The sequence below is a fragment of the Argopecten irradians genome, chromosome 12 (genome assembly GCF_041381155.1).
Source record: "Argopecten irradians isolate NY chromosome 12, Ai_NY, whole genome shotgun sequence".
In the NCBI taxonomy this organism is placed as follows: Eukaryota; Metazoa; Mollusca; class Bivalvia; order Pectinida; family Pectinidae; genus Argopecten; species Argopecten irradians.
In genome coordinates, this window is record NC_091145.1 from 26346196 (window position 1) to 26363070 (window position 16875).

A 16875-nucleotide genomic window follows, 5' to 3' on the forward strand; every position below is an offset into this window, starting at 1 on the left:
CTGGAGTTCTGTACCCTGTCAATAAGTACAACATACAATAGAATGGCATCATACTGGGCTGAAGTTCTGTACCCTGTCAATAAGTACAACATACAATAGAATGACATCATACTGGGCTGGAGTTCTGTACCCTGTCAATAAGTACAACATACAATAGAATGACATCATACTGGGCTGAAGTTCTGTACCCTGTCAATAAGTACAACATACAATAGAATGGCATCATACTGGGCTGAAGTTCTGTACCCTGTCAATAAGTACAACATACAATAGAATGACATCATACTGGGCTGAAGTTCTGTACCCTGTCAATAAGTACAACATACAATAGAATGGCATCATACTGGGCTGGAGTTCTGTACCCTGTCAATAAGTACAACATACAATAGAATGACATCATACTGGGCTGAAGTTCTGTACCCTGTCAATAAGTACAACATACAATAGAATGGCATCATACTGGGCTGAAGTTCTGTACCCTGTCAATAAGTACAACATACAATAGAATGACATCATACTGGGCTGGAGTTCTGTACCCTGTCAATAAGTACAACATACAATAGAATGCATCATACTGGGCTGAGTTCTGTACCCTGTCAATAAGTACAACATACAATAGAATGACATCATACTGGGCTGGAGTTCTGTACCCTGTCAATAAGTACAACATACAATAGAATGGCATCATACTGGGCTGAAGTTCTGTACCCTGTCAATAAGTACAACATACAATAGAATGACATCATACTGGGCTGAAGTTCTGTACCCTGTCAATAAGTACAACATACAATAGAATGGACATCATACTGGGCTGAAGTTCTGTACCCTGTCAATAAGTACAACATACAAATAGATGCATGCATTGGGCTGAGTTCTGACCCTGTCAATAAGTACACATACAATAGATGCATCATACTGGGCTGAGTTCTGTACCCTGTCAATAAGTACAACATACAATAGAATGGCATCATACTGGGCTGAAGTTCTGTACCCTGTCAATAAGTACAACATACAATAGAATGGCATCATACTGGGCTGAAGTTCTGTACCCTGTCAATAAGTACAACATACAATAGAATGGCATCATACTGGGCTGGAGTTCTGTACCCTGTCAATAAGTACAACATACAATAGAATGGCATCATACTGGGCTGAAGTTCTGTACCCTGTCAATAAGTACAACATACAATAGAATGGCATCATACTGGGCTGGAGTTCTGTACCCTGTCAATAAGTACAACATACAATAGAATGACATCATACTGGGCTGAAGTTCTGTACCCTGTCAATAAGTACAACATACAATAGAATGACATCATACTGGGCTGAAGTTCTGTACCCTGTCAATAAGTACAACATACAATAGAATGGCATCATACTGGGCTGGAAGTTCTGTACCCTGTCAATAAGTACAACATACAATAGAATGGCTTCATACTGGGCTGAAGTTCTGTACCCTGTCAATAAGTACAACATACAATAGAATGACATCATACTGGGCTGAAGTTCTGTAACCCTGTCAATAAGTACAACATACAATAGAATGGCATCATACTGGGCTGAAGTTCTGTACCCTGTCAATAAGTACAACATACAATAGAATGGCATCATACTGGGCTGGAGTCTGTACCTGTCCATAAGTACACATATGTCAACATACAATAGAATGAATGAGTTCTGTACCCTGTCAATCAGTACAACATACAATAGAATGACATCATACTGGGCTGAAGTTCTGTACCCTGTCAATAAGTACAAAATATAATAGAATTTAATTGGAAATCAGACATACTGAAATATCATTTAATTTGAATATTTATCCTGTAAACAGACATGAAAGGGATAGAATTATTCTTTTGGACTTTGTAAGCAAAAAATCTTTATCATGATTTTATAATAAAGTGACTTGAATACTATAAATACCCTCTTGAAGTGTGGAACTGCCTCAGCTGGGCGGGCCGCTATTCATGTAGAAGTCACCCATGGCAGCATGGATATCCCAGAGGTCAGGGTTCAAGGTGAGAGCCTTGTTGTAAGCCGCTTCTGCCTCTTTATTCTTCTTCAACTACGAAATATACAAATCAGTAAAGTTAAAATGTTAATTCCAAAAGGTAAACAGTAACAAAAAGTCACAAAACAACAAAACATCAATCATCAACAGGGAGGTCAACGAGCAAAGTTCAAGCAATGACACAGAGGTCAATGAACAATTAACACAGAGGTCAATGAACAATCAAATGTTAATCAATAATATAGATATCAAAGGTTATATCACTGATCAATCAACACAAATTACTGATCAATCAACACAAACTAAGGTCAACAGACAACAAAGAGGTCAAAGAGCAATCATAGGTCAACAAACCAGATACAGGTCAAACAACATTTACAGGTCAACAAGTGGCACAGAGGTCAAGTAGAAATCAAAAGTTAAACAACAACTCAGAAATAGAAGGCAATGACACGGCAACTATCAACATAGAAGTCAGTTAAACAGCAATTACTGTATAATGTTGCCTGAGTTAAATGACTGGTTTATATCAGGTAAGTATAACAGCTGTATACATTTGTCATACCTGTGTGAGTATTTTGCCCTTGTTCAGATGAGCAATGACAAAATTCGGGTCAAGGTCGATTGCTTTCTGTGTGTTTTCCAGTCCATCTCTCAGTCGTTGTAGATCAAAATACATCTGTCCTTGTTTCATTTTCACCTCCGCATTATCTGTAAAATACACAATTCCTAATTCATCCCGTCATACATAGTTCTTATCAAGTGACCAGGAATCTTAGCTGGGTACAGTGAAAACCACCTATTGTCACTTTGGTTAAATGTCACTTTGTTTTGATGCACCAAAGTTTTCTCTGTACATTCTTTGTATTGTTACAACTGATATTGTCAATTACTTCTACCCTGAGAACACATAATATCACATGATCTTATCAATTATAATGTGTAAAACACAGGTAAATAAAACACAAGTAAATCGCTAACATCTTAGCCCCCCCCCCTCCTCCATCCATACTATTCATTAGATCAAAGTAAATGCATTGGTCTAAAATGAAATTTCCACCAAACAAGATAACATTTTTTTAAGCTTGTCACTGAATGCATCAGCTGAATAGAAATACGCTGAATAAGAAGTCTTACCTGGTAACAGGTCTTTCAGTTTGTTGTATATTTGAATTTTTCTGGATTCTAGTTTCTTTTTCTTCTCATCTGATCTAGACATTCCACCTAATTCATTGGAGACTGCCTGTTCTGTATAAAAAAATAAAACATTCTCATGTAGGATGCTTCAGAAAAAAAATCTCCAAGCTATTACTGATTAAAGATTTGAAAAATATAAGAAATAGGATAGGAACATCATATACTTTGGTTTTGGTTTAGTTTTAATTGATTAACATCCTATTTACAGCCATGTCTCATTTAATGACATGCCAGGTTTGCTAGTAAAGGAAAGTCGGATTACCCAGAGAAAAACCAGCAACCAGTACCTGCAACTGCCAAAGATCGGATTTGACTCACGACTCTTGAGGTGGAGGACTTGTGGTAATACAACTCTGAGGTGGAGGCCTTATGGTAATATGTCAGGACATCTGAACCACTCGGTCACCTTTAATTTGCCCCCACATCATATACTACTCCAACTATGTGTCAGGGTAAGTTGAGACAATCAAAACTTTTAAAAGTGTTGATCTCACTGATGCCTGTGATGGTTTTATTTTATTAGTTTAATAAAATCCTATTATTACCAAGGCTCATGTAAGGACATGTCAGGTTTGTTGGTGGAGGAAAGCCAGGGTACCTGGAGAAAAACCACCGACCAGTGGTCACTACCTAGCAACTGCCCTACTGCCCCACTGCCTGTGAGTTGTGTCTAACTGTTACTTTACTCATGACACAAGCCTATTCAATTAATCTAATTTCATTAGGGTACACGTTTGACTGAACTGCAATAGGTTTAGCAACTGTGAAAATGTAGCCTTGTATCTGATGTTTTATGTATTATCTTGTCGGTTGGAATAAAGGAGACAGGGAAAGATTATTTGTACTATAGTTTTTGTACCACATTTCAGTGCTCTTGTCAGATTTTTTCAGACATCACAGTTTTTTAGTCTGATGCGTGTGGTTTATTTTTACATGTTTGATAGAGGTTTTGTAAAATACATTTATAATGTAAAATTTGCCTTAGTGACCACCTTTATATAAAGACCACATACGTAATAACACCACTTTCTCAGGGTCAACCAATTTCAACAGATTCAACCTTTGTTAATTTATCTACCATATGTTAAAAGTTTTTCTTTATATTTTTCCTCAATTAATGACATAATGATATTTCAAGAGTCTGTTCGTGTTTTTGTCTGGATATGAAAGCATGCTATCTGATATGTTGGACTTTCATGTCAGGTTTCTGTCGTATATATATGATAGGAGATTTTGATTGATATGACCGTGTCTTTTTTATTAACTTTGTCTCAAATGATTAAGAGAGGTCTTACTATTCAATAAACTTATAAAGGTTTGCTCACACACCTACTGATTTCATATCTTTATGATTATCATGACTTTGATTTTGTTATCTTATCACTATAAGTTTATAAGTTTAGAAATGAAGAAATCTGTCATCACCTGCAGCGAGCCCTAGTTACCTCCCCTAGTCTTACCTTCGTAGAACAGCCTCTCTTCCTTGGTCTTGGCCCGTTTTTTCTGTATACCCACGGCTACTGTGTCGCCCAGATTGATGGTACCATGGTAGGTCCCCTCTGGCTGTAACAACAGGTCAATAATACTATGATTTATTTTGGTTTGGTGAATATTTTATACTTCAATGTATTCAAGCTTAAAAAAAGAAAAAAAAAGAAACTGGAACAGCTAGACCAATGACAATATTTTCCCTACCTGTATATTTACAGATACTTTTTATCTGTGTTTATTTCTATATTTTTTTACACGGTACAATATGATATTTCCTCTACCTTTGTATTTACCTGACTTACAATGTTTCCCTTAGCTGTATATTTACCTGAATCTACCTGTACATGTATTACTTACTAGGTACAGTATGATATTTCCTCTGTGTTTGTATTTACCTGACTAACCAGTATGTTTACCTTACCTGTATATTTACCTGAGTTTACCTGTTTAACTTACCAGGTATAATATTTCTCCAGCCTCCTGTATACACTCCATGGGTTTGTGAGCCTCGTCCAGGTGAGGGTAAAGTTTTTTGTACCACTCCCCCTGAGTGAACCCTGGGTACACACCTGTATACGACACATTAGCACAATAACAAGGGGAGATAACCAAAGTTTGATTCTAATGACATGGGAAGACATCCAAAGTTCGATTAATTAAAAGGGGAGATAACTAATGTTTGATTAGTAATAAAGGGAGACAATCAAAGTATGATTAACAGGAAGGGGAGACAACCAGAGTTTGATTAATAGCAAGGGGAGACCAACCAAAGTTTGATTAATAGCAAGGGGACACCAACCAAAGTATGATTAAGAACAAGGGGAGACAACCAACGAAAAAAAAAAACAACAACAAGGGGAAACAACAGAATTTTGATTAATACATTAAATCACTTTGTAAATAAATTAATCAAAAGTACAATGTAGAAATGGTAAACTATTCACATAATGATAATAATGTAGCTATATCTTAACTATACAAAAAACTTGCTTGAAATACTTGTATTAACAAGAATATGTTTTGTTTTTATTATACCTACATACATGTAGGTCTTTCATAGACTTTTAATGAAAAGACAAAAACCCAAGCAAACCTTTGTACAATTGATATAGATCAAAATGTGCCTAAAACTTTAAATTAGTTGTGTGAAATATATACCTATAAAAGTAGTATATGTAGTTTATATTATGTATGTTCCTTTAAAACATTGTCATTTTTATGTGAATTAGTTGAGTGATGTATAAACACTATCATAATCTGTTATCTTAGTTATCCTGTTATTGTACTGCTTTTTGCCATAAACATAAAACACATAATTTCCACACCCATGATTAAAATTTGATACACAGCTTTTTGAATCAATATTTTGTTAAACGGGAAAAAAATTACACTTTTAGCTAAACGGAAGTGTGTGTATCTTCAGATATTGTGTGTATGGTTGAATTATTCAGGAAAATATGCCTCTCAGCTAAAATGTCACTTAAGATGTCACAGAAAAAGCTATGAATATTTCATTTCACTTATCAACAAGTTCATCACTGACGGAAAAATGGCGGAAAAGATGAAAGGAATGATGATTTCAGTTCAATAAATGTAACACAAATCTAGATTGTTTTAAGATTAATGAAAACAGCTAGCACTTAGTCATTCCTATTAAACTCGATCTTCAGTAACATTTTCCCAAGGGGCTGGTGAGAATTGAAATACAAACACATTATAATTTTTTCTATTGCCCTGAGATACCAAATCCTACTAGATTTATGTAGCCGATAAAAAAATATCGATGTTCGATCTGTCTATATAAACCGAAGGAACAGTTTACCATAACCAAATCCTGTTCAAGTTATCATTTAAGGTATATATATATATATATATATATATACATATATATAACCTTAACCGAAACAGTGTACCTTTTATTAAAATTGATTAAATGTAAATTTCTATTATGTGCGTGATATGATGTTTTTGTTGTATTCCCTAATTTCTGTATTTTAATTATTTGCTGAGCTGATGTGTGTTTTTATAAACACAATTCCCCATATATTTTCAATTATTTTGGAATTCTTTAATAGAGAAAAGAAATTATGACTGTAAGTATTGATTTACCTCCAGGAGGTGTTTGATGGATATCGTAGAGGAACCAGCGTTTCCGACCAAAGATCACTCCATTCCAGGCGTCGGCATGCTTGTGGAAACTTACTCCACTACTGGAAGCTCCCATGAAAAATATACTGTCATCTACACCATCCTGAGAACCAAAGACCCAAATAATCATTGATTAGAGAGAAATTATAACATAACTTAAGGAATGAATTTACACGGGCTCCATTACAATTATACCCTCATAACTTCAACAAAACAAAAATCAATTCCTTATATTTACAGTTTTTCACGCAAATGAATATTAATTATTCTCGCGACAGTTGCATATTTTTTTAAAAATACCCATATTTTTTTTCTACCGTCATCGTCAATGAATTTGATTGAAAAGCTGATTATAACCGAGTAATTCACATGTTCCCACCAAAAGTGGGGTCATATGACCCCATGTTTCCCTCCGCATTATGCATTGACATCAAAAGAAAATAGTTCGCCGTTTCTTATAATTATTAATGGTGATCATGTCATAAAAACATTCATTTTTAACAAAATATGTAATTGCCAAAATTTGTAAAATGTTATAGACCATACAACTTTAATGTCTTTAGCATCATTTCTTTATGTTTCGCGAACTGATTTCTGAATTTTTTATATCAAGTTACCTCCCCTTGATCGATTGTCTTTACAACAGAATTGCCACAGGTGTTCTACTATCATTATACATTCATTGATAATGATAATACTAGAAAGCATGATTATTGAGTCTATGGTAGCTGCATACTGTAAATATTTTAACACCACATGTTCAGGGGAGACAATCACATGTTATAACAAATGATATAAGTAATAAAGGGAGGTAATTTCAAGTAAATAATACACCAATGATCATGGGAGATAATTAGGTGTATTATAATATCACATTTATTGAATTATTACATTATATGAGGAGTTACACAAGATACATGCAATTATAACAATTTTTAAAACCATACAACTTATGTTATAACAAGTTCAGGGATGCAAATTATCATATGGGAAAGTACATGTAGATCGAGTATTACATTAACATAATGTATTACAGTAAATCACTTATTATTTCAGTATTTTGGGGAGATAAGTACTAATAAATCCTCATATCACATATTAATACAAAGATGACAAAGACTATGTAATCAGAGAAAACAATTGTACAAATTCAAATTAATCGTTTAAAGTAAATTCCTTTCCATTAAAAATGATGATACATTGTATATGATAAAATATGAATGAAAACCTCAAGAATACACTGCAGGAAATGCAAAGTAAAAGAATTCATTTATATTGTATTGCAGAGTCTGGACATTTCTATAATCCAGAAAACTCTTCCAGTCATTACTGTATTCCTTTACATATAGAGTTATTTGGCCTTGAAGGTAGGTATTGATTGTGATGTCATGTGTTTGTGAGCGTAACGTCATATTTATTCAGGTAAAATGATGTGAATTTCACTTATAAGATAATGATCCCACAAGTAAGATGAAAATATATGTAATATTCTAAGGCGGAAAATACTTTGACCCTCAAATGTACCCGAGTATGCTACATGTGTTGCTCTATATTAACAGAGAAATGGTTGTGATGTTCACAGTCTGCGACTTTAAGCACTAGTCCGATGCCCATGACTAGTAATTTTATAGTTGGACTAGTGCCAATTGCAATGAACTAGTCCTATTGGACTATGACGCCCACCCAATTAAAATGGGAAATATACTATATTTACAAAGCAGTGATTAATTGCATTTTTCAACACATTTTTAATACATCCTGTATCTCATAATTTCAGTGGTTTCGTGAGAATATGCGTTCACCAACACATCCAGACTGTAATTTGGGTCAAAAGTTGTAATTAAACTGATCATGACCATACTGAAGTGCTGAAGCAAAACGGCTGTATATAGTGATTAAATGGTTGGGGCTTTTACTAATCCAAATGACTAGCAGCGGAAAAAATTAACGTCACAGACTGTGTTTAATTTTAACAGGCTGTAAATGCTTGACATCTAAATCAAATATAATATCTTTTACCAAACTATTTACAAAGATGCTGTATCCCTTTTCTTTAATCAATATCAAAGTTCAGCTACTAAATCAAGAGCATCCTATCTCAGAATATTCCTGTGATACGAGTCCAAACAACAAATAAGATTCATATCAACAAAACATTGCTGGAGTTTTTCCCCCCTAACTTTTGGTTTTTTGTTGCTATTTGAAAATCAAACCAACACAGTCATGTTTGCCAAACTTTATCAAATAAACACAAGATGTATCTGATATCAAGAATTAAATTTTCCTCATCAATGAACTTGGTACATCTTGGGTTCAAAAAGGAAATATTTCAAAGCAGAATTATTTTGTATATAAAGTTTCTTTGAAGAAAACTATACATCATCACATAGTTATTTTCAAATTTCTAAAATTATAAATTGCTTAAATCAAACTCTACAAAAATGGAAAAAAAAAACAACCCATAATTTTGTTGCATTTAGAAACAAGTCTTCAGGAATTAAAATGTGTATGGTAGTTAATCATAAAAGTAGACAAAAATCAAAAATTTTGTTCTAGTTTTTTGATAATCCTATGTACAACAGATTGAATAAATTAAAATTGTAATATCTGATTGTAATTCATTTTTGGGGTTGTGAGTTAAGCATTGAAGTCACTATTTTTTAAATTCATCAGGGTATGAAAGAAATTTTATTTGCAAACTGTGTGAATCCGTGTAGCGGATTCTCACAAAAGTTTACACGTACGATTCCATTGATTTTTTCCAAGGGATTATTTTTTCAAAATCAATACTCAACGTCAATGTTTCTATTGTGACGTCACGATAACATCGGGTTTCCGCGTCATTCTCAGATATTTTTTTTTCATCATGGAATGAAAAAAATGAATAGGCCAATCAGAAAGCCAGAAACAAAGAGAAAATTAATTATTAACAAATAAACACAAACAAAGATAAGAAACTGACTTGACATAACATTTGAGTGTAACTTGTAAGTGCAGGACTGGAGTAGATAGGGATCAGAGTCCAGTTTCACCAACATTCCTTAACTTTAAGGATTTCCTTAACTTAAAATTCCCCATAGGAAAGCATTACAGAATTTAAGGAAGGTTCCTTAACTGAAGATCTTTTCCTTGTTATGCTTTTCTATGGGGATTTCTTAGTTAAGGGAGTCCTTAAAGTTAAGGAATGTTCAGGAAACTGGGCCATGGATCAGACAAGGAATGATTTTGACAAGCTATATTGTACATACATTTAATGTACTTACCTTTATTTGAAAATATTTTGGTGGTTTTAAAGTTTTTGGCAATGTTGAATCGTTGTAGAAACTTCGGTCAAAGATGTAGCTGAAAGGTGACAAAAAAAAACTACATTAAATATATTTATCGGTATTTAAAAACTAGGATTTTTATCACAAAAAGAGGTACAGTCAAAACTGTGTATAAAAACCTCACAAGGGACCTAGGAAAAAGGTCTTTATGACTGTATGTAGCCAGGTGGTCTCTAAACACAGATTAAATTCTGTTGAAATTGAACATTTGTGACCCTGAGAAAGTGGTCTTGTTAAGTAGGTGGTCTTTATACAAAGGTGGTCGCTAAGGCAGATTTTGCATCGCTAAGGCAGATTTTGCAGTATTTTTTTTTTAAAGATTTATGTAAAAATATGAATTTCAAACAAAGTCCAAAAGGTTTTTTTCTTCTGAAAAACAGCTAGCTCGATTATGTAATATGTCATGCAGATATTTTTGAGTAATAATATAAGCCTTCCTGACCCTGGGAACGTTTCGACACATTCTTTACCTCGCTACTTTCAGATGACAGATAGAAGTAGCAGAGATCCATCATTTCGTAAAACATAAAATTACAGCTAAAACAACACTAGATTTATCTCCATACAAAGCCTTACATATTTGATCCATGCGACACGATAATTTTCTACAGTTTAGAGGATGATATGTATAGAGGATGTAAACCCTTGGTAATAAATGTCGCCAATGTCAACGACCGATGCTCTGTCAGTGTTCTGTGTATTATTTGTAAATCAGATAGTTAGTCGGTCTGTAGATCTAACAAGATTTGCAGATCTCATGTTGTTATGTAATAGTGAAAACGTCATGGCATTAATACCGTATGATAATACAGTAGTTACTGTTAGATTGAGGAAGAATATTTGGGTGAAAATATGAGAAGAAAAAATATTCATCAAACTAGAATTGTCTCTTAGCCTTAGATGCATTTGCCTCTATATTAAATGTAGATCTAACGAGAGTATTTTCATAGCATAAAACATGTTTATCGCAATTTGTCCTAAAAGTTTATTTGGCTATAGTCAAACCTGACTTAGCGACCATTTCTGTATAATGACTGCCAGTTTGATAAGACAAATTGCTCAGTGTCTCAAAAGGTCAATTCCAACACAATTGACCTGTGTATAAAGACCACTTGGTCCCATGGATGGTGTTTATAGACAGGTTCGACTGTATGCTTTAACTTCAGACCTAAATTAATGATGTATCTAACTTAATGTTCAGATCTGACGATTATTATACATGTAACATAGGATGTACAATACATAATTTTAGTATGGAATATCCATGGTTTGAATATTTTATTTAGAGTCGAATTCCTTTAAAGCTTTATGATCTGTATGTCTAATAATATAAATAATGTAAATGTGGGAAAACTTACAAGGGATCTCCCATCGCATCTCTGTCATTCATCAACTTATCAACATATTCTGAAAATGAAGTTTGCAAGTGACCATTTCCACCCCTTCGTACGATTTCCAGTGAATTTCCGTATAGCACTGACCACTTGCCATACTCTCGTTTTAAATTCTTCACGGACCAGCGATCAGGATCTGTCCAATCCTTGGCTCCGTTTGGAAACGTCACTATCACAGGTTTCTTGTATCTATATTCTCTCTCAAACTGTTCATTTGTCAGATCGCTGACGGAAAGGCGGTCGATATTACACACTGCCGAATCAAAATCCTCATTGGTTTTGTCACTAGCTAGCTGCCAACCACCCGTAGAGATTGGCTTGGATTTATCTTGGGAATTTTGAGCACTTTTCTTTACAGACGATGGTGATGATGATGATTTTGGTGGCGATCGTGATGATGATTCTGGTGATTCTGATGACTGTCTTGATTGTGACGATGATTTTGATTGGGAAGATGACTCTGACGATTGTTTTGGTGATGATTTCGATGACAACGCTTCTGATGATGATTTTGACTGTGGGGAGGGTTTAGACTCTGATGTGAGAGGTGGGCTTTTAGATCTTCTTAAATCCTCAGGAATCAGTGACGTTAAATATGATGTAGGGACATATAAGATGACGAGACACGCGACCACTGCAACTACTGCGACAAGTACGCCCCCTATCACTAAGTACTGAGGAACACCATTGGTGGATTTTTTGTGTCTAGTCCGTGACGGACTCGGCGGTTTGGACTGATCCTTGTTTCCATTGGTGCCGTTCGACACGAGCCGATTTCTCTTTCCCATAGGTAATGGGTTACATCTGCAACAGAAATTAGAGAAAATTAATTAGCAACACAGAAATGTCTAATTGACTGATCGCTAGACAGAATCTAGTCACACCTCATGCTTGCCTACACATATGTACATATTCAATGTGGGTGCAAAAACAATACAGAATGCAAAGACATGTAAAGTTAAGTGACAACTGGAGATTTATCAATTCTTATGTACCATCGGGAAAGTATCGTGCTGCCACCCAGGCTCAAACCCACGACTCCAGACTTACTGGTCCGCCGCTCTAATATCTGAGCTACAGAGAAATTCTCTCTAAAGTAAAGAGGGGGAGCCGATCATATCATTATACGCTTATATTCATATTTAAAACCTGCTACACTTATAATTGACATTTGATCAGCAATTTTAGACTACCCCATATCTTGTGCCAATAATGTGTATGCTGAAATTGAAAGCTGTGGGCTTATTACCAGACATGGACTAAATTATTTTTGGATTTCAAAAGATGTGTAGATTATACCAAACATCTATTGATTGTTTGCATCACGTTTTCAATTACCCGTATCTGATAAAGTTGCTTTTTATTGGTTAAATGGAGAAAATCTGCAGCTAACTCTATAATCGTCTGAGAAGACTTCATAATTGTGTCAGTTTCAGCAATTCCAAGTAGAAAAAAGAGGAATATGATCCAACCTAGTCCTGTTAAACTCTCTATATATCTAACTTTTTTATTAGGCAGGTTTAATGAACTTAGGAAAACTTTGAAAAAAACAAAACAGCCTAAAGCATAAGCAACTTTGGCAGACTTTAGCATGCATATATCAACAAACCAAAACTGACCACCATTCGGATGTGAATGAGGTTTCATGTTAAATCCCAAAGGTAACGCTTCATTATAATGTCAATGTAAAATATCAAATTATAATGATCAATGATAATACAAGCAAAATTAATACAAATTCTCTCCCTTACTATTTTCATAAATTAATTTGGTGTAGCATCAGAGTATAGCTAATATTAATGAAGGGTTCTCCAGTATCAATGCTGAAGGTCTTCTTCAATAGTTTGGTTTGGCATCTTATTGATAGCCAGGATCATATAGGGATATGTGCAAGGTTTTAATGGTGGAGGAAAGCCAGATAACTTGGAGAAAAAACTACCGACAAGCAGTCAGTACCTGACAATTGCCCCACATGCGATTCAAACTTTCGACCCAGAGATGGAGGGCTTGTAGTAATATGTTGGGACATTTAACCACTCTGCCACCTTCAAGAGAGAAATGGGGAGTATGTTTGTGAAGAGGTACATCATCTCTCTTTGTGAATAGGTACATCATCTCTCTTTGTGAATAGGTACATCATCTCTCTCTGTGAATAGGTACATCATCTCTCTTTGTGAATAGGTACATCATTTCTCTTTGTGAATAGGTTCATCATTTCTCTTTGTGAATAGGTACATCATCTCTCTCTGTGAATAGGTACATCATCTCTCTTTGTGAATAGGTTCATCATTTCTCTTTGTGAATAGGTACATCATTTCTCTAAAGACACACAACCTTTAACGTTTATTCCACATAAGAGATCAGAACAGGGTCAGGCTGATTAAAGCCCTTAACACCCCCTTTTTGTTTACCTACAAAGGAACTAAGCTGATCAAGTGATGATAGACCTAAAGCTTTGGCCACTTAACCGGTGAAGTGATCATGGGAAAACTGCTGACATTTAAGTTCAGTTTTATTTGAATGTCAGCTTATCCAATTCAAATCTTTTTCATATTTTCGGTCTTGCTTTAACCACTAGAAAAAAGTTTGGATTCAAAGGATTACTATTATTAGTTTATAATTTTCTGTTTTTAATTCATTCTCAAAGACAGACTTATAATTATACATTTTTTTCCCCATTTAAACAGTAATTGTCATTCAAATAATTGTTACTGTTTATTAGTTTATAAAACAATTTGGTGGGTAAAATCATCAAAACTGTGGGATATTTACCATAGCTGGATATATGTTGGTCAAAATTCTTTCCTACCATTGTAAGTTTGGGAGTTTGTATACAGAACACCAATGCATGGGAGCCTTACTATACAAAGGATAAAAAAACATCCCCATTTTAACTGATCCCTCATTTAACAATAAACAGCCATTTTGTATAATTTTGTCAGCCTGAATCAAGAGTATCAATGACCATGAATAGGAAGCTTTTAAAGCGAATTCGAATAAATCAGCTCCTAGTAAAGACACTATTTGGACAATTTGTCTGTCCTCCCATCAGTTTCCGTCGTTCATTGTCAGAGAGTTATAATCGTCGTTGTCCTCGTCAGGCTCAGGACTCCAAATAAATGTCAGATGGCCTGATGGGAGAATGTGTTACGATCTGTACTGTTGTTATTATCATAGTGTAATTAAGTGCATCGCATGCTTCATGTGAGAATTTTTGTTACCTGCTGAGTAGGGATGTCAGATGTATACACTGAGAACTGATACTTAGATGTACATATCTTCATAAATATACATCATTTATTGACTTTAAGGAAATCACTGACAAAATATCCCAAAAAAACAAGAGCCCAATGGGCCTGAGGTGGTCATCTGCTACCTGGTAATCATGTTGGTGCAAGCTAAAGACATAAGAGAGTCAACAACATTTTCTATGTATGAAAACTTTGGTACCATAGATTGCAACATGGTACAGGCCCATTATCAGGTCTCTAAGCCTTGGTTAGTTACAAAGAAGTCCTTTTAAAATTTTAGCCTATTAGACCCCTTTGGCCTTGAATGGAGTTTATTATTGACAAGATATGATAAATGATTTAAGCCTTTTGAACCTCTGTGACCTTGAATAAGCTCAAGGTCATTCTTTTGAACCAACTTGGTGGGCCTATGCCCTAGTATGGTATAGGCCCGATATCAGGTCTCTTGGCCTCCTGCTTTTGAAAAAGAAGTTGTTTAAAGGTAACAGTTAATGTTGGTCACCTGATTGCAAGGTCACAGTATAAACTTACTTAACCTTGTAAACCTGGTATGTCCTTAAATGACCCTTCCTGGTCATAGAAGGTGAAATAAACTCACCAATTAAAACCTGCATGGTAAGACCCTCAAAGTTACTAAACACCCCTTAAGAGTTTTCTTTCTATATGCCCTACACTACATGTATTTTAGAACCTTTTCTCTGTACTATTGCATTGTCTTCTGTATCACATTCATCATTATTACAAGCATACTATGTTCTAAACTTTTATAAAACTAGAATCTCGATTAAAACATCTCCAATCATCTCCAATCTCTATTAAAACATCTCCCATCTCCATTAAAACATCTCCAATCGCCATTAAAACATATTCCATCTTCATTAAAAAATCTCCAATCTCCATTATAGCATCTTCAATTTCCATTAAAATATCTCCAATCTCCATTAAAACATCTCCAATCTCCATCAAAACATCTCCATTAAAACACCTTTATTAAAACTGCAATATAAAGAAAGTTTGTCCCAGTGGATATTGCTATACCCTTACTGAGTAGTAAATATCAGAGAGAGAAACCCGAGGTATTTGGCCTGGTGTCACCATAAGTTGTTCTTCTCCAAACTTCAAAGAAAACATGATCTTACCCCTAAATACTGTGTCTGTATCCTTCATATCTTTGGAATGTAATTTCACTCCAAATAGGTATATCTACTGTACAGAGTCATAGACAAAACGCTTTAATTATGAGGTAATAAATGTAATAGAGATTTAACATGGATTACTACAACATAACAAGAGGCCTAATGGGTTGTACGGTGTATAATGGTAATAGTGTACAGTCCCATGGGGTCCTTCAAGTCAATGGCGGTAAATAAGAAGTTGGCTTCCTTCCTAGTTTGTTACCTTGTATGTCAGGTAAAATTCTCCACTATAATATGTGTATTCTACAGTAGTTTAGATCAAGTTTTATTTAGTAAATAGATTAAGCAATATATTTTTCCTCAGAATTAGAAAATGAAGACAATTAATCATCATATATTAGCAAGTACAGTGTATAATTACATACGCTTCAACTTCATTTTTTGTCCATTATATAATATCATGGTAGATATAGATTAATTATGGGGAGGATTTAGGCTGTCATTACTAGGGAGGAGGGGAGTATATACAGGTATGAGGAGTTACCCCCCCTTATCCTTCAGAGGCTTGAGGTGCTCATTATCCAGCAAGTTTACCTATGTTATAATGTTACATGGATATCTACTTACAGACACTACAGACACTATACATTACAGAACGAGTTAGACTGAAGCTACTCCGTAATAATGAAGTAAACATGTAACTACGATTTTATCAATTATGCACAATCAAAACGGTTGATAATTATAATTGATGTGTTATGTTCTGCAGTGGAACACTTCAACGGAACAGAACCTCCGTCTGTCTCGTACACTAATTTGTACTCACTGACCTCATTAGATATCAAAGGGGAGATAACTAGGTGGAAATATGTAATGACAGCTAAATCATTTTTCACTTAGAGTACAAACACACCATACTCA

At 34.7% G+C, this 16875-nt stretch overlaps 1 protein-coding gene across 1 annotated transcript in view; it reads right to left on the reverse strand.

Moving 5' to 3' along the window:
* Positions 1–16875, reverse strand: part of LOC138336680 (uncharacterized) — a 44368-nt gene that overhangs the window by 2655 nt on the left and 24838 nt on the right. The window contains 9 exon segments of the mRNA XM_069286216.1: positions 1924–1959; positions 1961–2065; positions 2577–2722; positions 3149–3259; positions 4669–4771; positions 5156–5268; positions 6809–6950; positions 10111–10189; positions 11532–12371. Of these exon segments, the coding sequence (XP_069142317.1) occupies positions 1924–1959; positions 1961–2065; positions 2577–2722; positions 3149–3259; positions 4669–4771; positions 5156–5268; positions 6809–6950; positions 10111–10189; positions 11532–12371 (1675 nt within the window).